Source organism: Metopolophium dirhodum, chromosome 1 (assembly GCF_019925205.1).
Source record: "Metopolophium dirhodum isolate CAU chromosome 1, ASM1992520v1, whole genome shotgun sequence".
In the NCBI taxonomy this organism is placed as follows: Eukaryota; Metazoa; Arthropoda; class Insecta; order Hemiptera; family Aphididae; genus Metopolophium; species Metopolophium dirhodum.
Window position 1 is genome coordinate 136,854,350 of NC_083560.1, and position 21,101 is coordinate 136,875,450.

At 34.5% G+C, this 21,101-nt stretch overlaps 3 protein-coding genes across 3 annotated transcripts; 1 reads left to right on the top strand and 2 right to left on the bottom strand.

The window, feature by feature from the left end:
• Nucleotides 1-55: 55 nt before the first annotated feature.
• On the bottom strand, nt 56-2,205 carry LOC132932594 (zinc finger MYM-type protein 1-like). The gene is made up of 6 exons (XM_060998971.1): nt 2,194-2,205; nt 2,048-2,122; nt 1,078-1,383; nt 894-1,014; nt 590-827; nt 56-521 (listed from the first exon to the last, which is right to left on the bottom strand). Exons 1-6 carry the CDS (start codon nt 2,203-2,205, stop codon nt 56-58), a joined length of 1,218 nt encoding a protein of 405 aa, XP_060854954.1.
• Nucleotides 2,206-5,002: 2,797 nt separating this feature from the next.
• Nucleotides 5,003-5,482, top strand: LOC132932595 (uncharacterized). Its single transcript, XM_060998972.1, has one exon. It carries the CDS (start codon nt 5,003-5,005, stop codon nt 5,480-5,482), a length of 480 nt encoding a protein of 159 aa, XP_060854955.1.
• Nucleotides 5,483-14,516: 9,034 nt separating this feature from the next.
• LOC132935834 (uncharacterized) lies at nt 14,517-17,106 on the bottom strand. Its single transcript, XM_061002465.1, has 2 exons — nt 16,943-17,106; nt 14,517-16,855 (listed from the first exon to the last, which is right to left on the bottom strand). The coding sequence occupies exons 1-2, from the start codon at nt 17,057-17,059 to the stop codon at nt 14,747-14,749; spliced, it is 2,226 nt and encodes a 741-aa protein (XP_060858448.1). The 5' UTR covers nt 17,060-17,106; the 3' UTR covers nt 14,517-14,746.
• Nucleotides 17,107-21,101: the final 3,995 nt, after the last annotated feature.

Below are 21,101 nucleotides of genomic sequence, written 5' to 3' on the forward strand. Positions count from 1 at the left end.
TCATTCTGCAATCGGTCTATTATGCATCTAAACACTTCAACACGATATTTATCTTTCACATTAAGTGGAGTTTCATCTCTACACAGTTCATCGGCAATTCGTTTTTTGATCTAATACGAGGTTGAGGTAATTCACACTCAACAATTACATTTTCAGACAGTTTAAGATCCTCTAAACTATTATTCATTTGTTCTGAAAACTGTTCTGCTTCATTAAAAATATCTTCAAAATTTATTGTAGAAATATGTTTAATCGTTTTTTCAACCATTTCCCAGGCAGACAGTAAATTCAAGTTGGATGATTGTAAATATGTTGAAGTAAGACCAACTGTGGAAAATATGTTTAAAAAAAGGTGAGCAGTTAATATGATTTGGAATTCGCATAGTTTATCCCTCAAAGATATGGCTTCTGAAGAGGTTTTTGAATCAAATGTACCACAGGTCACAACATAATCCAGAGCACTGATAACTGTAGCATATAAATTGTCATCTCCTTTAAATTTCCATTTTAAAGCCTTTTCTCTAGACCACCAACGAGTATTACCAATTTTTTGGAGTTTCTTTAACTTAAGATGACCTAAGTGCTATACTGTTCTTGTTTTTTCTTCCATATATCCATACGTTTATATGATTCTGAAAAGAATGTTGACAGCCGATTAAGCAGTCCAGACAAATTTATAGCAGCTATATTTGAACATGTGTCACAAATACATAAATTTAATGTATGAGCATAACACCAAACATATACACTTTTTGGATTTTCTTTTTGTATGTGCGCACGGAGACCATTAGATTCACCACGCATGTTGGCTGCTCCATCAAATGATTCTCCAATTATTTTTTTAAAGTCAATACCATGATCATTAAAACATTTTTTAAGAATTTCAAAATAACCCTTTCCAGAAGAATCGTTAACCTTTAAAACTGAAAACAACCGTTCCTTAATTTCACTATTTACCACATATCTAAGAAAAAGCGCTTGATCTTCCGCTCCAATGTCTTGAGTACTGTCAACCTGAAAATATAAGAAATTAATGTATAACATGTATAGTGAAAAGACTATAAGTTTATATTTTACTTGAATGCTAAACTGCTTGTCAGCCAATTCAGTTCTAATAATTTTTCTCATACACAAAAGTATTGCATCAATCACCTTGTTTACTGTAGTTTTGGATAGTAAAGTTACTAAGTTTCCTCTTCCTTTGAATATTTTTGACTGACTATCCAGTTTTGTTTTACGCTTTTTGCTTTGGTCAATCGCTAATTTCAAGTATTCGTTTAAAATTGAATCACGACTAGCAGTAAATTTTAGTAGTTCAAGAAAATTCCCATGGTTCAGACTAGGGTAGTTTATATCTAATGTATACAATGCTTCTGATTGAAACTACGTTGAATTCCCCTTGAAACTACTATTACCCTAAATAGTATTTTGCTCTCGATAACTCGATATAAAATGAATCGTTTTTCGTTATCTCGAATAAATTGCTTCACAAAAGCCGGTTTTCAACTACTATTTCTGATGATAAATGGAATTTTGTAGCTGATCATCTTAATTTAGATGACAGAAGTTTTTCATGTGGAAATAGACAACAAGTAATATTAAGCAAAATTTAATGACAGATATTTAAAAAAAAAATAATATATTCAGTCATTTCAATTATTTCAGTATTTTAAGTATTCAAACTATGTATTTTAGGCATTCATATTATTTATTATTCATATACATATCGTATTTCATTTATTTTAAATTTTTTAATAATACTCGATATCTCTAACTTTTTTCTATCCCCCTTGAGATTTTGCATAACGAGAGTTTACTGTATTATTTTATTTATTAGTTGTTAGTAGTTACTGTTATTAGATGTTATTTTTATATGTATATTGTTAATACGTTTGTACTATTTAACTATTAGGCACAAGCCTGTTTATTATAACAAATAAATAAAAAAAAATAGATAAATATTATGCACACAGATGCAACAGAAACATAATATTACATAAAACATTAATAATTTCTAGATACTAAAAATTGTAATAGTTTGACAAACCTTAACAACGGTGGAACTGGTGGAAGCAGAACAATTTATATCTTCTCTGTTTTTAACCTGAACAGATATATTTTCCTAAAAAAAATTTAAAAATATAGTTTAATATAGTTCATAATATAATAATAATAATTTATTAAGGTGGGTACACACCGGAGCATTTAGCCGTAATGTAACAGAGTTCGTGCTCACCTGAATGTTACAATGTTACAATGTTACAACGTTACACGATCAGTGTGTACGATAGAGTCGAGCGCTACCGTGTACCTATTTGGTTGTTCGCCGGTCTATCCATCAGTTATTCACAGTTTGTTCTCGAGTTAGTTCACATCGTGTACAATGTCTTCTGTGAGAAATTTACAAGTCGCTAGCGCATCATTTATTTTAATTCATTCTATTTTAAAAAAACGAAAAAATAAAAAAAAAGTGAAAGAAGATGGTGGCAAACAAATTTAATGAAGTCTAGGGACATATGCAGTGGATCATATTTATTAAATTGTCTTCAGGAACAGGAAATAAGTGGACAGTACAGAAACTTCATTAGAATGTCGTCAATTGATTTTGAATATCTAATAAATTTGATCGGTGAAAAAATCTCCAAAAAAGATACGAATTTCCGAAAAGCCGTTCCTGTGAAAGAAAGATTAGCTGTTACGCTACGATTTTTGGCAACTGGTGATTCCTATCAAAGTTTGCAGTACCTGTTTAAAATGTCAAAACAAGTTATTGGACAGATTGTTCCCGAAGTATGCCAAGCAATTGTGGAAGCTTTAAAAGAAAATATACAACTATGCATGTTCTATGAACATTTTGAATTATATACACTTTTTAAAGTTTCGAACATAATTTAAAAACAAATCAAATATAAATAAATTATTCCTGTTTAATAATACAAATAAAAATGATAATACAAGTCCTTTTTTTGCTTATTAATAATAATAATTATTATAATGATAGTAAAATAATAACAAAGAAATAAAATAACAAATGTCAAATACTTATAAAAACAAATAACAATAATATTGATGACTCAAGTCCCTTTTTTGCTTAATATTAATAATAATAATAGGTAATTGTTATTATTATAATGATGGTTTAATAATAAAATATTAAAACAAATACCTAATAATAATAATAATATTGATAATTCGTCCTTCTTATAAAAATATAATAACAATTGTAATTTTAATAATATATAAAAATAATAATATTGACGATTTAAGTCCCTTTTTCTGTTTTTTAACTATTAATTATAATATTAATAAATTTAAAAAAAATAATAATAACAAATGTTAATAAATGTATTTTACACTTATTATAATAAAAAAAAAAACAATTACATTTTAATCTAACTGCTTAAAATTTTGTTTAATTTTAATTAAGATCATAGGCATTAAGAGTGGGGGAAGTGTTAGTATTATAAGCAGGAGGCGGAGGGCTAGGATTGTATGTAGAAGACGAAGGACTAGGACTGTAAGTAGGAGGTATAGAGTCAGGATTGTATGTAGAAGACGAGGAACTAGGATTGTAAGTAGAAGGTATAGGGCTAGGATTGTAGTTAGAAGACGAAGGACTAGGAATATAAGTAGAAGGTATAGGGCTAGGATTGTAGTTAGAAAGTGACATATGAAGAGGATGGATTTGATTTATATTATTAGCAGGTTAGTTATATTCATAAAACCCCTGGCAAGCTTTAAAAATGATGTTACCGAACTCATGTTGAACAGCATTTCTTGTTTGTGGGGAAAAACTTTGTAGCTTAGTTTCTATGTATTTTCCATACGCACTACATTCCGTTTCTTCTACCGGTTTTGCCGCAGCAGTTAAAATTGAAAATGCCTGGTCAAGCATAATATCATCATCTGTTTTTTTCTTTTTTTTTTGGATGAGATGATGGAGTATTGAAAATCACTGAATCATTTAGGTTTTCAGTGGATTGTAACACATCGACTTCGGGTTCTTTATTCTGATTTTCAATTTCAACTTGTTCTTCGACGACCTTAAGTATACAAAAAAAATTAATTGAATATAAATATTGATTTTATACATATATATCTACTCAGCTGTACAGTGGGTTACAATTGAGTTACTGTAATGGATTGTGTTAAATTTCAATCTAATGATATAATACAATTTTATAAGAAAAACGATTCTGAGCGAAGACGGTCAGTCAGTCTATAATATCTTACTAAGTTTGATGATATTATTGTGAATAATAGTATTTATTAGTATTTAATACAGTTGGTTAAATTCATTTTCCCCAAAAAAATTACATTTGAAAATGTCATTGCGTGTTTATAAAATATAACAATATACTCTAAAAGTTTCATATACCAACAAATAATATTTTTAAATTACAACAAAATAACTAAAATCATTATTCTTGGTTTTAATATGAAATTTTGTCCAAATTTGAATTTAAAATAACAGTAAAAATAACTGCATTTATATATTTTTTAGATTTTTTGGTTACAGTATGAACTATTTATGAAAATCTTTGTTTTAAATTTTCAGCCATTAGTTATAAATACTGAACATTTTATAATTTTTTATTTACAATGATTAATAAATTTCGAGGTTTTGATAAATTTTGTCGAAATTCAAACTTTAAATGCTTATAAAAAAAAAATTGTGACTGCTGATTTTTAATATTTTTCATCTTACTTTGAAACAATATATTAGGAGCCTTCTATTCAATTTTCAAGAATTTTTACCCAACAAATAAACTAATATTTGAACTTCAAACGCAGTGATAATAAATAAAATTTAAACAATAAAAAATTTGAAAAATAAAATTCGAGTACCCATAATTAATATTTTCTTCTAAATTGTGATAATTTTTATACAAATATAATATATTATTATTTAAAAATTTAGATACCTACGACATCTGAAGGCTGGTTAGCTATTTCAGGAGGTTACGAAGATCGTTGGAATTTTCCCCATTGTTTAGGAGCAATGGACGGAAAACATGTAGTCCTACAAGCTCCATTTAATAGTGGAAGTGAGTATTTTAATTACAAAGGAAATTTTAGCATTGTATTATTTGCACTCGTTGATTCCAACTATAACTTCATTTACGTAAATGCCGGATGTCAGGGTAGAATTTCGGATGGCAGAGTTTTCAAAAATTGTGAGTTATATAAAAAAATGGAAAATAACTCGTTGAATATACCAGCCCCAATACCATTACCGGGAAGAGAAATACCACTGCCATATTTTGTACTTGGTGATGAGGCATTTCCACTGAATGAACATGTCATGAAAGTGTTTTCGGGTTTACATCCCAAAGGTTCTGTTAAAAGAAATTTCAACTATCGCTTATGCAGGGCCCGCCGTGTTGTCGGAATTTCATCTTCGGTGTTTCGTGTTTTACGTAAGCCTATTGGAACCCGAAAAAGCAGAGGTTATAGTGATGGCTGTAGCACACCTCCATAACTTTTTACGGAAAAGTATGAATTCCGTGAACATTTATACCCCGAGTGGCACATTTGACAGAGAAGTTGGTGGACAGATAACTGAAGGAAATTGGAGATCAGAAAACAACAACATGACGTCTTTATTACCAATCCGGAATATGCCTCGTAGATCGGCGTTGGATGTAAAAGAACTTCGAAACGAAATTGCAAATTATTTTGTAAATGAAGGGGCGGTTTCGTGGCAAAGTGACTACGCATAATTTTATTTTATTTTTTTACTAGTACCTACATATAGTGTGTTTTATTAATTTTTATTTATAATTATTATACATATTGATTATACATTTAATAAACATAATACATTCATACATTTATAGTTTTTACTTACAGTATCTAATGTAGGTCGTGGATTGTCCTTATCCATAATAAAGGCAAAATGTTTGAATGCGAACCATGTGCTCTCATAAACTTCGTCTGTTCCTTGTATAAAAATATAATAAAAATATATTATAAATTGCAACTCTATGTAGCTACCCAGAAGAGTTGTCAAATTTATCGAACTTTTCATGTTAATTGTATTTTAAATTAATTATATATTGTTGAATTATAAATGTAAATAATTTGCACGGAGGTAACTACTACAAAGTCAATGTCACAAATTATGAATGAACACGTGCGATTGCGGCGTCCGAATCGCCCGTGTGTTATTAAAAACTAAAATTAATGGAAAATACATTGGGAAAGTATTTTTAATACTAGTTGAGGAACGTTCAAAATTAAACATGCGCGTTCGAACGCGACCAAACGTGCGTCTCATTGCCGTGTGTGAATAAGCCCATATAAAAGTACATTTTTAATTTTAAATACTGTTAAACAATAAAGTTTGATAACGTGTTAATTGTTATTAACATCAAAGTTTCAAAACATTTTAATTTTAAGCAACGATTAACACAAAATGTTATAACGTTTTGATTCTAAATAACGAAAACGAAATATTTTTTCAAATTCAATCCCTGATTATTTTAATATTTATAAAAATTGTTTTATAATTACCTGTGCCAGTTCTCTGACTATTTTTCATCTTCATTTTTTCTCGTCGAAATGATGCATTAAGGCTGGTTATTTTTTTCCTACATTCATCTGGTGTAATTTTCATTTCTTTGGCCAAATCATCCCACGCATCGGATTTCGCAAATTTGTTGTAATACTTTGGGTCCTTTGGGAACCATAGTACCGGTTTATTTTTGTAGCATTCAATGAGATCTAACACTTTTTCGTTAGTCCAATTCATTTCAAATTAATTGATTTAAATAAAACACTTATTGGTAAAATTTAATTGAGTCAAGTAAAAGTACTGATATGAGGATCAGCGATCAGGGCGATTCGATGCGAGCAACTAGTTTACCGTACACACTAGCGTCGCGTCGTAATGTAACATTCCTTTGATGTTCGTCAAAATACCGACACTCTGGTGGATCGACGGCGTCGCGAGCCGAGCACGTACGAATGTTACAGTAACACCGTACACACTTGAGCATTACAGTTACATTACAGCTAAATGCTCTGGCCTACCCACCTTTAAACATTTTGATAGTTTGACAAACCTTAACAACGGTGGAACTGGTGGAAGCAGAACAATTTATATCTTCACTGTTTTTAACCTGAACAGATATATTTTCCTAAAAAAAATTTAAAAATATAGTTTAATATAGTTCATAATATAATAATAATAATTTATTAAACATTTTGATAGTTTGACAAACCTTAACAACGGTGGAACTGGTGGAAGCGGAACAATTTATATCTTCACTGTTTTCAACCGGAACAGATATATTTTATATAACGGGGGGGGGGGGGGGTCTAAGGAGTCCGGACCCTCCTCCCCCCAAATGATTCGTATTTCATACATGTTAAATGTTGTGTTTTTACATGATTAAGAAAAAAAAAATTTTATCATACAATATGACAATACGATTTTGTAAAAAAAAAAACAAAGATTAAGATATCAACATTTTCTATTATTATCATGGCTTTTGTTATCAGTTTGGTACCAAACATGGTTGAAATAGAGAATGGTAAACAAGCCGACCCCGCGTAGCGTATCCCGCCTATGTTCCGGTAACCGTTTTCATAATACGGGTAACTAGTGATGGGCAAATTCCTGGGAATATAATAAGTTTTTAAATATTGATCATAATTTTCAGTTTTAAATTAAACTTATGGCTGTAAATGATCCAAATTACAGTTCTTTACTGATATTATTTTAGTTTGGATTTTTATTATTTAAAAAAATGTTACTAAGTAACCATAATTTCATTTTTTAATTAAAATGTGTACAATGATCACAAAATTAACTATCCAACTTTTATTTTAGGTTAAAAAATAAAAATAAACATACTGAAATACTGAATAACTTTTACTTATACATGTAATGAACAATATATATTTATATATTACATTAGGTACTTCAGTATCATTATTTTTTTTTTTTTTTTTTTTAAATTCATTTATTATAATAAATTATACATAGCTCAAAAAGAGCAAATTTACAATAATATAATAATAAGATGAATCTATCTACCACCTGTAAGCAAGCTTGTGGTGATGGTAGAGAGTTACAAAATCTAGTAATTAATACAATAATTGATAAAAATATAAATAAATAAACAAATACATGAATTTTAATATACATTAACAGTAAACACTAGTCTAAATGAGTTTCTAACCAGTTGAAAATTAATTTTTTGAGATTCGACTTTTTAAGATTCCTGGAGTTATCGTATATACTTATTTTAATATTAATTGGCAGTGAGTTGAAATATGTGGGACTAAGATAATTAACAAATTTTTGCCCAAAAGATTTTTTAGTATAAGGTATCTTAGCATTGTATGCTCTATTTCCTCTTTTTTCATTAATGTTAACGACGTCCACCCATTGATAATAGTTTTTAACTATGAAAAATATAGCTATTTTTTTGTAAAGTTTTTCTAGTGATAGAACATTGAATAGTTTAAAGTTTTCTATTGTTGATCTTTCTAGGCTTATCTTACTCAGACAGATCCTAATTATTAATCTTTGTTGTATTATTAGTGGCTGTAGTGCGTTTTTGGCTGTACCTCCCCAGACCAACAGGCCGTATTGTAATATTGCTTGATATAAGGCAAGATAAATTATTCTTAAAGTATGAACTGGTAAAAAATTCCTTAATTTATAAAATTTGAAAGACACTGTTCGTAGTCGTGACACAATATTACTCACGTGTAGATTCCATCTCAAGTTATTATCGATTATTAATCCTAGATATCTAGTGCACGACACTCTGAAAATACTTTGACAAATTAACTCACCACAAGGTTCATTTCCACAATTGTGTATTTTTAAATGATCAAAATTATTTTCATCCTTATGAATAAAGAAATTAATAAAATTTGTTTTCTTATAATTAATTGTAAGTTTTCTTTGATTCAAGTAACCTAATACTTTTTTGAAACTGAGTGTAGCTTTTGTTCGAACGTTATCCCAAGTATCACCAGAAAAAAGTAAACAAGTATCATCTGCATACGTTACGACTTGTCCATTGATATCAAGATCACATATACTATTTATATATAATATAAACAAAGTAGGACCCAAAACACTCCCTTGAGGTACTCCACAAGTAATTAACATTTCATCCCCTAAAATGCCATTGATTTTTACTTTTTGTTTTCTTTTGTCTAGATAACTCTTGAACCATTTAAAACTTGATTTTTTTATACCAAAATTAGGAAGTAAATTGATAAGTTCAGCATGATCCACCGTGTCAAAAGCTTTAGCCAGGTCCAGAAAAATTCCTGTTGCTTTTTTACTGTTATCAAGTGCATTATATATAAATGATGTCGCATTATATAACGCATTTTCAGTACCTAATTTAGGTCTGAAACCGAACTGGTTTTTAGACAGAATATTGTTTTTTTCTAAAAATTGTATTAACCTACTTTTTATTACCTTTTCAAGTATTTTGGCGAAATTACTGATCATTGAGATAGGTCTATAGTTACTAATACTTGTTCGATCACCACTTTTATATAATGGTTTTATAATGGCTAGTTTAAATATATCTGGAAATGTACCTTCCGATATGCTTAAGTTATAAATATGGGTTAATGGTACTGAGATATTTTTTGCTATGAGTTTTAGTGTTTTAACTGATATGCCATCATGTCCAGCTGCTGTCTTATCTTTTAAATTGTTGATAATTAATAAAACTTCGTCGACACTGACTTTTTCATTAAAAATTGTATCAAAAGATTCAGTTGTATTTGGTTCATCATAATGAAAATTCGATTTATTTATCAAGCCTCCAAGGTTACTCCCAATGGTTGTAAAATACTTATTAAAAATATTGGAAACCCTAATTGGGTTTAAAGATGAATTGATATTTTCATTACCAAAAAATATTGAATGTATTTCCTCATAATTTTTAATTTTGCAATTTGTATTAGCTACATCATTAATCAGTTTAAATGTTAATTTTGGGCTATATGAAACCTCTTTGAATTTATTTATGTAATGATTGTTTTTAGCTAATCTTAAAATTATTGAAAATTTATTTTTATAAAGTATGTAGTGTGCACGTAATTTGTGATTACTTGGGTGTTTATGAACTTTTAAGGATAGTTTTTGTTTATTACGTAGAGAGCAAAGCAAGCCAGGTGTCATCCATTCTTTTAGACATTTGTTTTTTGAATTGGCTGTTTTAGTTATTGAGGTCATACTTATAGCACTATCAACCATATTAATAAAAACATTGTAGCATTCATTAACATTGTTATTAATATACACTTTATTCCAATTGTATTTTTTTAATATTTCATTCAGATCGCAGTAATTTATTGTCTTATATACGTTATTACTTTTTTGTTGATTCTGGTTATGTATTTGAATACCTATAACTGTTGAGAAGTGGTCCGTAATACTAGTTTGAATCACACCAGCCTCAATTTTACCGTTAACGTTAATGTTATTATTACTTTTGACAAAAATATGGTCTAAACAAGAATGTTTGCTACCTAGCGGTGTTCTAGTAAACACATTAATAAATGATTCGTATCCATATTGTGATATCTTATCAAGATATTCGTTATTAGTGAAATTCGGACCCACAATGTTTATATTCATATCACCAATTATAATTTGATAGCCTTTATTATTTATTTCGTCTTTTAGAATGTTATCTAAGATGGGCAAAAATTCATTGATGTCACTTGAGGGGGACCTGTATACACATAAAATGGTAAATGGAGTATTATTTATTACAAAATTTAGTTTCATAAGATTAGCCACAGTATGTTTGTATTCAACTGATTCTATACATAATTGTGTTCTGGTAAATACAATTATACCATCATTTTGGTTTCTTTTAATACTCGAGAAAGACAGTCTATGTCCAGGAATCTTAAAATTACAGTATTCTACATTATGCCAGGTTTCAGTTAATATTATTACATCTAATTTACAGCAGTTAGTATCACTGTTAAGAAACAATAAAAATTCATTAAAATTCATTATTAATAAAAATAAAAAGAAACAGTACTCTTAAATCTTAATTAATACTTTTAAAATAACAATATTATGAACTTATGATCAAAATTAGAAAACAATTAATAAAGTATCCAAATTACTACTTTGTATTTAATTAGGTTTTAAAAATAAACATAACTACTAAATAACTTTTTACTAATAAATGTAACAAATAAAATAAAAATATAACTAGACTTCAGTCTCTTTGTTTAAATCACTTTAAAATAATAGCAAAACAGTACCCTTAATTAATACTTTTATAATTATAATATTATTAGTATTAAATGCATGGTCATTTTAGTGGCATTTTTACAAGAATATTGAAATTTGCAATAACAGCATTCAAATATCTTTTTGCCTTTTACAGTTTTTTCTAGGTAATATGACCAACAATTTCAACAAAAAATTTGATAAGCAACAAACAAATAACGAACTTTATATAGGTACTAACACAATATACACTAGATTTAAACACAACAAATTGTAACACAAATGTTAAGAAGTTTGTGAAGTGTGAAACAAAAAATTAACTTACAGTACTATGGTAACAGAAATTAAAAGTATAAAACTATGTAAATTATTCTATAATCAATTATAATCTAATATATTGCTTATCAATATTATGTTGGTCAACAAAGCAGTTTAGCCAATTAATGTGAACAAAACATACTAATTAATACTGTTACTCTAGTACAGAGTAATACAGTAGTATAGACTGTCATTCTATTCCCACTCAATTTTTTTTTTTTTTTTTAAGGATATTTCTCGAGAGGCTGGGGAATATTCCTAGTGGCACATCACTACGGGTAACCATGGGTCTAACATTATGTTTGAGTTTGGAACCGTTTTCATGTTTTTCGGAGGTTAGACTTCAGATGGACGAACGGTTTCTCTTATTTATGGTTATGCATTACGCGATCTACGAAACCGTTGGAAACTCTGCTACTCGGCTACTCGCACGTGTTATTTAATTTTTTTTCTGTGTTTTGTTAAATTTCATTGTGGCTTAAATTGTTTAACACGAACTTTCTGTTTTAATTTAAATAAAATGAACAACAAACCAAAAATAACGTCTTTTTTCACTGCGATTCGGTGTCGGTCTGCAGAGTCCACTTGTAGTAGTGAGGCCTCTAGCGGGACTTTGAATGTGTAAAGGTCTGTCAACGAAGACGATGAGCAAAGTTTGAATAAGAAATTAAATTCTCAGGTATGTTACAATTAGGTATTTACTGTTTGAAACCTGAATTTATTCTTAGCTTGTTTATATAATTGAAATCTATAGTCGTTAAGCTTGCTTTCTTCATAGACCATAGTTATACATTTTGCTAAATGCTTATACTTATATTTTTTAACATGTGAAATGTGGATGGACTATGGTATTTACACTGTTGGCTGGCTTATGAAATTTGCTTGACGGTATTTGACATTTACATATAATATATAGAATAAAAAATGTGAACAACAACGATAAAGTTATAACTCCGCAAATGACATTTGTTTGTTTGCAAATCGTTCCTTAACTGATAAAGAAAAAATTGAAAAAATTTTTTTCTTACTTTTTTAAGCGTAATAATATTACAAACTACAAATACAGCATTCTCGCTTGAAACGCTTCTAGTATTTGACTTAATTGGTCGGCAGAGTCCTACCCCCACCTCCACGTGGTGCCGACTGGAAACGGAATTCCGGTTCCGGCCAACGGGGGAGGCACAGAAGGCAAACTGTATAAAACCGAACACCGGCGGGTCAACACGAGCGACCAGAGAGGGCCAACATCGCCCTCCAACTACCGACAACAACACAGACCGAAGGCTCGATGCATAGACGACCGGGAAGGTTAGACGGGGACCCAGGGGCTAGTAAACTCAGCGCCCCAGTATCATCATCCGAAACTGCCCCACAGCGGCAGGCGTGCCCCGGGGCATTAGTAGGACGCCCACAACACGATTCGTCACCGTCCGGGTGATCGCGATTGATCAGAAAGGCCGCTAGTCCGAACGCCTCAAGAAACCGCCGACCGCTCGACGCACCGAGCAGCACGAACGAACGAACGAACGGAGGAAACAGAAGGAAAACTGAACAAACCAAAACACCGGCAGGCATCAGATCAGAGCGGGCAAACATCGCCACCACCCGACAACAACAGCCGAAGACGGACTCTGAAAGACGAGCGGAAAGCCGCTCCACACCGGCGCACACGCACCCCCAATCACCTCATCCGAAACGGTCCCACAGCGGCAGGCGTGCCCCGGGGCATTAGTAGGACGCCCACAGCACGGTTGGTCACCGTCCGGGTGATCGCGATTGAGAGTGAGAGGGGCCGGGCCCAGCGTCAGGAGGCGCCGCAGACCGCAAGGCTCGCAGAAAGACGAGACAACAGGAAAACTGGCAAACCATCACCGGGGAGACGCAAACTCCAGTACAATGGAAGGAGAACCGCGAGGCACGAGACTCGAGGCCGACTGGCTAACAAGCCGGGCCGGGAAGACCATGAACGTGACTTCAAGACTGGCGGGCAGCAAAGCCGGGTCGAGAAGTCAACAAATGCAACCAGCGGGCCTTAAGCCAACAATGTTATTTTATTAATAAAATGTAAAAATTAGTTTCAATGTGCGCCCATTAAGGGACAAAACAAAAGGTGTGAATATTAAATTGTATAAAATGTCACATTTATTTAATTTCAATAAACGATGGCGGCGTCGCGGAAGTAATGCGAAAGCAGTTCCCGCGACGCCGTCGGTTCAAACAGGAAAAAAAAAAAGAAAAGTATTTGACTTCATTAACTACTTACAAAGAATTGTAATAAAGCAAGTTATAGGCATAATAGGTACAATATTGTAGCTGTAGGAACGGTTTTTTGAAATGAGTAGACACTTTTAATATACACAACACATTTATTCAACGACGACACGTTTATTCATATACTATAATATGGTTATCACAGACAGATATTGTAATACGTGTGACGACGACCACGGTCAGTGTTGCCAGATTATGAAATTGTAGCGATCGTACAGTCTTATCAAAAAGTTCGTTTTTTCTCGTTCAAAACCGTACAACCAAGTTCGTTTTTCTGGTTCAAAACCGTACACAAAAATTTAACTTAGATCTCGCAAAATCGAAAATAGTTCTGATTTTAGAATTTAAATTAAGTCTTTTATTTTTTGGTAAAAAAACATATTTTATAATAATTATGTTTATTATAACATGATTATAAATCTATAAAACAAAATAAATTAATAGTATTATCTTCCTTGATAAAAAAAAAACATATTTTATAATCATCGAGGTATATAAACTATATTATATACCTCAATGTTTATAATAACTATGTTTTTATAACATGATTATAATTAATGTATAAAACAGAATAAATTAATAGTATTATCTTCCTTGATAAAAAAAAAAACAAATTTTATAATAACTATGTTTTTATAACATGATTATAAATGTATAAAACAAAACAAATTAATAGTATTATCTTCCTTGATAAAAAAAAAACAAATTTTATAATAACTATGTTTTTTATAACATGATTATAAATGTATAAAACAAAACAAATTAAAAGTATTATCTTCCTTGATAAAAAAAAACATATTTTATAATAACTATGTTTTTATAACATGATTATAAATGTATAAAACAAAACAATTTTAAATTAACAGTCTTTTCTTTTTTGGTGAAAAAACATTTTTTATAATAAAGATTTTAAATAATAATTCAGTCTTCTAGAAAAAAGTCTTCAAAGGTATCAGTCTTATTTGTTGTTGGGTACAATGTAGATGATGTCATACTGTCTACCATTGTTTTAGTTGGTTGAAATGTAATGCAGTTCCCATTTTCTTTTTTAATGCATTCACTAGCTATAACTGTAGAAGCTACCGTTTTAACAATCAATCTATTTCTAGATTTTGTTTTAATACAATTAATTTTACTAAAAACTCGTTCACAGCTAGCATTAGAGTGAGGCAGACAAAATGCATTCAAAGCAAATGTAGCAAGTTCTTTGAATTGACCTGATTCCAAATCAAGTATTAATGACCAAAATTTATCAGGCTGATTTTCTAATTTAATATTTTCTGGTAAAGCCACTAATGGTAATGTTCGCCATTCATCATCAATAAGTTGAATTTGATCTTGATTCACCATTCTAGGCAGTAGTTGTGTAAGGCATAACACAGATGGATATTCAATCCTAGTTTTTGAAGAAAGAGCTACCTTTGGTGTTAACAAATTTAATAATCGTAAAATTGGGTTAGAAAAATCATAACGTTTTTTTATTTGTACACAGCTAACTTTCAGAAAATCAACACATCTAGAAATAAATTCTTTTAGCAAATCTGGCCTTTGTACTATAGCTGGGGTTTTTGTATGAGTAAGGACTTTAACTCCTAAATAAACTTCTGAAGGACTCATAAATTTACTTTGATCGGCAGGATTCAATGTAGCTAATGGAGTTTGGAGAACATAGTCCCTTTTCATGTAACATAGTAATAATTCCTTGTAAACTAATTCCATTTTTTCATTTAAATTATTCAATACCACTTGCTCAGTTTGGAAATACTGGTTTAATGCACTAAATTTTGGCAACACCCATTCCAAGAAAAAAAAATACATTTTTGTAAAAGGGTCATTCAGCTGGGTATAAATATTTTCTGCAGCAACAAGTTTTTCTGAAAACCACTTTTCATTAAAATATGAATGTAAAGCCATCCACTGTTCCAAAATACGCTGGACAACAGCAAATAGCGACAACCACCTCGTCTGAGATGGGTGCAGCAATTTATGTACAGAAATATTGAAAAAGTTTTGAAATTCTATATATTGGCTCTGTCGCTTACTACTGTGGCTGAAAAAATTAAATACATTCCGAGCAAAATCTTCAATTCTTCGGGGCAAGGACTTGCATGCTTCACTGCAGCATAAATGAAGAGAATGACAAATACATTTCATTACGAAGATTCCCGGGAATGTGATTTTCAGCCGGCTTGAAACAGAATTTTTAGACCCCATCATTGTCGAACAGCCATCAGAACCAAATCCAACAATGTTTTTTACATCAACATTATGATTTTCAAATGACTGAATACATTTACTAAACAGATTTTCTGAAGTTGCTCCTTTATCAACTGTCTCTGGTTCTTTTACATCAAAGACCTGTACTAAGTCCCAAAACCTTGTAACAATAATCTTGGACTCTGTATCAAAAAACCGTACTACAGTACACATGGTAGATATACAAGCAACATCGGTTGACTCATCAATCATAATTGAAAATTTACTTTTATTCAGTTTTAGACTTAACATTTCTTTTTCCACAGGCGCAATTACATTTGTAATAATGTTTGTAGCTTTAGTTCGTTTCAATTTCATTTCTTTACAAATTTTAGAGTCTGGGAAAATTTCTTTTAATAAGGGCTCTAAATGGTTGATTAATGAAAATGCTACATTATGTTCAGCTAAAAGAGCAGACAATTTAATTTCTGCGGTTTTGACAGAATTATTTAAAGGATTAGATTTCGCCATAACTTGAAAATTTAACATAATATTTTTAAAGTGAGACGAACTTTTTAGTGACTTTATATGATTCGAACTGTTACAATGTTTTTTAATGCAACTCAGTTCAGAAACAAAACTCACGTTGCACATGATACATTTAGCCTTAAAGGGATTATCCCTTTCAGGTTTAAGCCAACCTTTAAATTCCTTATTGCTCTCCCATTCTTCTCTATATTTTTGCTTTCTGTGTTTTTCTTTTTCATGTTTGGAAAGTTCATTCCTTAGAGATCTTTTCTTTTTTGGTGTCGACGGTCCTTCTTCTTCAAACACCTATTGTAAATAATTTGGTTAGGAGTATTTTATCTCAAATATATTACATAAATAATTAATCAAATTACTAATAAAATCTAAACAAACCTCTGGCGTATCTTCTATGTCCGACATTGTAAATAGAAAATATAAAGACGCAACACCAACAAAGATATAAAATATTGTATTCTTATCAAGAACAATAAAAAATACAAGGTAAATCATGATTTAAGATATTATATCTTATCAGTTATCATAATATAATATAATATGTTCATATATTTATATATTTATATGTGCTTCAAATTGTTTACTCGGTCGAGATGGGCATGGCCCCATCCATAGCGTATGATTAGCATAGATCTAAATAAATGTCAATGGTCTGTTGAAATTTGTAAGATCGTACATTTATGTACGGTCCTCAAAGTAAGATCGTAGATCGTACTTTGCTCTAAATTACCGTATAAGTACGATCCAAACCGTACATCTGGCAACACTGACCACGGTCCGGCAAAAGCTGCTCCCGTCGCGGTTGTCGGTCGCGTTCTCGCTGACGTCGATAGAGACGCCGCAGTCGTTGCGATAACGACCGCAACATACTCCCCCCTGAGTCCATGAGACGCGCCCGAGCAACCTAGTCCACGGGGAGGATGACCGGGTCCCCGGGCGTCACCTCCGTGGCCTGAATCCACCGCTCCACCGCGGCCAGCTGCTGCTCCTGGGTGCCTGGCTGCTGGGCCAGCTGCTGCTCTGCTGGCTTTGTGGCTGGCGGCTGCACCACGGACTGCTGGGATTGCGGCTGTACCATGGGCTACTCGTCTGTCTGGTCGGCTTGCGGCTGCACCGCTGGCCGCCTGAACCGGCCACGCCCATCCCGGACGTCGTGGCGCTGGTGAGCCGGCGCTGCTCGGCGAGATGGCACTCGCCCGGGTGGTCCTGCCCTAGACCTGTAGGTGCTCGAGTGGACCGGCGAACCCCCGCTCGAACAAAGCCCATGCAGTCGGGCTTGCTCGTATCCGGCCGAACGACGCGGTGGCCGCGCGTTCAGCCGACCAACCGCTCACCATGTCCTCCGGTCCATCCCCAAAGGGCCTCCTGGCTTCCCGCAACAACTGCGCGGCCATCGCCCGAGCTTTTCCACATGCGTGGCAATCATGCCGCGGGATGGGCGGTGGTTGCGGTTTGGTGGCGGATGATTTGGTCGTTCTGCCATCTGAAACAAGTATGATTAGTTAGTGTTCTCTGACGGTCCTACAGCTCGCTTCATCGCTGAGACATGTAACTTAGTAGGGCGTTTACCCTCCGTCAAGAACACTCCGGTTCCTAGTGGTTTACCCAACTTAACCGGACCTAACCATTTCGGGGCGAACCCCGCATGATAAACGATTCCCCGCACTTGACTGCGGATGCGCTTTGTAGTATACACAATCCCCTACTGACAGATTGCTTCTTGTTGAATGTAAACAACACACCCTGTATTATGTAGATTATAAGCAAATTATTCATACTGTAGTACAGCAGACGCTGAATAGGCATTTTATATTTCTATAGCATATTCGTTCTATGTAGTAGCCTGTAGGACGATCAGTCGTTGATTTATATTACGCCTCGGAGCACTATAGTTATTCATATCAATATACAAATTATTATATTATGACATATATCCGATCTTATTTTTATTTACCTTTAGCTTCTGTATATCACCTATACTTCAACACTTCTTCCCGGGGATTCTGGGGGTATATGGGTACTGTGGGCTTTGGGGCCGGAAACCACCGGGTAACCCCATCTACCACAGCAGTATCGTCCGGTTCCACCGGAGAATCTTCGATTTCTACCGGAGGATTCCACACTGCTCCGGACAACTCCGGATCATTTTTGCCCGCGTCCGGTGATCCTTCGGCCAGCTCGAGTTACCAATCTCCGAGGGCCTTGATCATTTTGGCCGGTGACTGTTCGATGTTTCGGTTTTCTCTGTTTCTTACGGAGTACAACACGTGTGGCAGGTAGACATCCCACAGATGATGAGGCTTATCAACAAGTAAGGTTCGGAACCCTTTCTTCAACTCTTGATTTTGCCTTTCTACCTGGTTGGCACGTGGGTGGTATATTGGAGTCGTCCATCCTTCCACTCCACACCTTTTTAGTGCGTCTCCCAATGCCTTGGACACGATCTGCGGGCCATTATCTGACAATAATGCCCTAGGGTACCCGAACCGTGGGAACAACTCCCGTTCGAATGTATCCACAATCGATTTGGTCGTCGCCTTTCCTAGGGGGTACGCCTCTACCTAGCGACTGTAACAATCAGTTACTACCAAAATCGTTGTCTTACCCCGCTGCGTTCGTGGGTATGGACCCATAAAATCGATGCTCAGCACCTCCCAAGGTTGCCGTGGGACTCGGGTGCATATCCGATCTTCTGGTTTGCGATTCAGTGGTTTTACACATGCACAGACGTCGCACGCCCGCACGTAATTACGCACTGCTTCTCGCATACCGGCCCAAAAGAAACGACTCTTTATGCTTCGGTACGTTTCTTTCCACCCTGGGTGATTCGCTGTATTGTGGTCGTGAAACCTTTGTAGCAGAATCTGGGCCTCGTCAACCGGGACGACCACCCCCTCTTCTCCATGTGCGATGGATCCAGGGTGGCGGTGCAACACCTTGTACCGTATGACGTACAACTTCCGAAACCGACCGAACCTTGCACCGACTCCGGAGAGTTTAGCAACTATCTCTCGTATGTTCTGGTCGTTTTGTTGCCACTCTCGGACAACTTGAAATGTGACGTTTCCGTCCTCCCTCTTCGGCTGGATCGCTCTACACTGGGTGACAACCACACCGGATCCTCCGGACATGCCGGACAGATCACCGAAGACTCCGGAAGTTTATCCGGACACTCCGGGCCGAATCACTGGGGGATCGTGGATGTTGTTCTCTTACGATTCTTCGTCCACTGTATTCGGTCCCACCGGACAACGGGGTAGCGCGTCGGCTGCTTCATTTTCTACTCCGGGCGCGTGCTGGATTTCAAAATCGAAAGCCTCGAGTTGTAGCGCCCATCGCGTTAGTTTGCTGTTGGTACAGCGAGCTTGCTGTAACCATCGGAGTGCCGCGTTATCGGTAAATAATATAAACTTACCAGACTCAAGATACGGCCTGAACCTGTCAACCGCCCAAACTATAGCTAGACATTCATGTTCAACTGCCGAGTATCTTCCCTGTGCTGGATAGAGTTTTTTGCTGGCGTAGGAAATGATTTTCCTGTCACCACTCTCCCCCCGCTGAAAGAGAACGGCACCAACTCCGACTTCGCTTGCGTCGGTCTGTAGATTGAATGGCTTACCCGGAAGGGGAGGGCAGAGCCGTGGTGCGGACACCAGAGACTCCTTCAACTTCCGGAATGCCTCTTGCTCAATTTCTGACCAACGCCATTTGGTCCCTTTGGCCAACAGACTCGTGAGTGGTGCTGTGATCTCGGCGTAGTGTGGCACGAACTGACTGTTCCAACCACAAACGCCTAACACCCGTAACACGTCTTTAGACTTCTTTGGAACCGGTAATTTTTGAATCGCCGTCAGTTTTTCCGGCTCCCGGTCTATTCCTTCACCGTCCACGACGTGACCTAGGAATTTGATCTGTGTCACCCCAAATGTACATTCTTTTGGCTGGCACGTCAGACCGTAAGACTGGAGTCGCTCCAAGACTCTCTGCAAGTGGTTTAGATGTTCATCGGGGCTCTCAGAGTATACCACAATATCATCCAAATAAACCAACACAAATTTACCAACTAACCCACGGAAGACTTCGCTTACCAAGCGACAGAATGTGGCGGGGGCGTTTTTAAGTCCAAAGGGCATTACTCTGAACTGGAATAATCCTCTTTGGGTCCTAAACGCCGTGAGTGGACATGTCTCTGGTGAGAGACCCACCTGCCAGTATCCTGATTTCAAATCCATGGTGCTGTAAATCTTCGCTCCACCCATTCCTCGGACCATGTCATGGAGATCCGGCATCGGGTGAGCGTCCGACTCCGTCTACATGTTCAGACGGCGATAGTCAACGCAAAATCTACGTGAACCATCCCTTTTCTTCACGAGCACCACCGGTGCAGCCCATAGAGATATACTAGTTTCAACAAAACCCTGTTCCTCCATGTCTCGCAACATTTCGGCAATCACCTCGTTTTTCTCTCGGGAGTACCCGTAAGCGTTTAGAGCCACTGGATTTGGATCCTTGAGACGGATCTGGTGCTCTATCACCC